General features: G+C 43.4%; 1 protein-coding gene across 1 annotated transcript in view; it reads left to right on the forward strand.

Annotated features, from left to right (window-relative positions):
- The window catches only part of LOC147817278 (protein NLRC3-like), a 6,851-nt gene that overhangs the window by 3,883 nt on the left and 1,329 nt on the right, over positions 1-1,639 (forward strand). Inside the window, exons 2-3 of the mRNA XM_087171144.1 lie at positions 7-100; positions 1,059-1,633. Of these exons, the coding sequence (XP_087027270.1) occupies positions 7-100; positions 1,059-1,633 (669 nt within the window). The remainder of the gene's footprint in view (positions 1-6; positions 101-1,058; positions 1,634-1,639) is intronic.

The following is a 1,639-nucleotide window of genomic DNA, read 5'->3' on the forward strand; positions in this document are numbered from 1 at the left end:
GAAGAGCAGAGGAGGAGCAGCAGAGAGGCATTTGTGAAGATCACAGTGAACTTCCTGAGGAGAATGAAGCAGGAGGAGCTGGCTGACTGTCTGCAGAGCAGTAAGAGGATTTCTCTAAAGATTCAACATGATGGAGAAATGAGACATTTACTAACATCAACACATTCCTCAGGGATGATCATATTTTCTTCATGACTCAGTAAACATCCAATTTCTTGTCTGTTCATCCAGGACAATAATTTAATGATGCAACAAAATCTAAACACTGTCCAGTTTTGAGGCTCTGATGATGGATAAATGGTGAAGGGGCAGAGACATCTCCTCCAAAGAAAACCACATTTTTATCAAGTACAACCATAAAGGAAACTTGTTATTGTAATATTGACCATGACACACAGATCTGTCTCTTCTTTGCCTACGACAAACCTCAACTCTCTCATCTTGACTCCTCTTCCTCTCCTCCCTCTCCCAGCTCCAACTCTCTGTCCCCCGTCCCCTTGATGGGACCCAGAGGACGGGTGGACCATCACTCGCTTAATGCACAAAATTCTGTCACCCTAAAAATAAACACAGCACAGGCTTCCCCTCATCATGATCAGTGAGCTACCGAATCGTTGTTACATGCTGCACCCCCTTTGCCTTCATGTTGTGAAGCTAAGATTAGCTAACTGCTAACAAATGCTATCTCCTCATCAAAATAGATATAACCAAGTTAAGGCAGCCACTACAAACAATATTAGGAACAATTATAAACTATGTGCTATAAATTCTAAGCTGTAAACCTTCTTTACTGGTTATTGTGTTGTTGCAATGCTGCCGTAGAGCAAAAACATGTTATTAATCAAGTGGTAGTTTTGGACCAGTGCCTGCCCTGCAAAGGTTGTCGCAACCAGGCATCGGTTGTTCATGTATTGTTTCAGGAAACAGGATGGGAGGGGCAAGGGGGAAATAAGGATTTGCTCACAGTGTGACTTTGTTTAGAGTCTTACTCCATTCTCCTGTTGGTGAACAAGTTAGATACAGCTACTTTCAGAAAATATACTTTTGTGTTCTTTCAGAATCTCCTGCTATGTGCCGACCTAGACTCAAATCTAACCTGAAGAAGAAGTTCCAGTGTGTGCTTGAGGGGATCGCTAAAGCAGGATACCCGACCCTTCTGAAGCAGATCTACACAGAGCTCTACATCACAGAGGGAGGGACTGGAGAGGTCAATGATGAACATGAGGTCAGACAGATTGAAACAGCATCCAGGAAACCAGTAAAACCAGAAATAACCATCACACAAAAAGACATCTTTAAAGCCTCACCTGGAAGAGACGGACCAATCAGAACAGTGATGACAAAGGGAGTGGCTGGCATTGGGAAAACAGTCTTAATACAGAAGTTCACTCTGGACTGGGCTGAAGACAAAGACAACCAGGACATACAGTTCACATTTCCATTCACCTTCAGAGAGCTGAATGTGCTGAAAGAGAGAAAGTTCAGCTTGGTGGAACTTGTTCATCACTTCTTTACTGAAACCAAAGAAGCAGGAATCTGCAGGTTCGATCGGTTCCAGGTCGTGTTCATCTTTGACGGTCTGGATGAGTGTAGACTTCCTCTGGACTTCCACAACACTGAGATCCTGACTGATGTTACA

The sequence above is a fragment of the Seriola lalandi genome, unplaced genomic scaffold (assembly GCF_002814215.2).
Source record: "Seriola lalandi dorsalis isolate HSWRI2012SDOR001 ecotype SW California unplaced genomic scaffold, Sedor1 jcf7180002054977, whole genome shotgun sequence".
Lineage (NCBI taxonomy): Eukaryota > Metazoa > Chordata > Actinopteri > Carangiformes > Carangidae > Seriola > Seriola lalandi.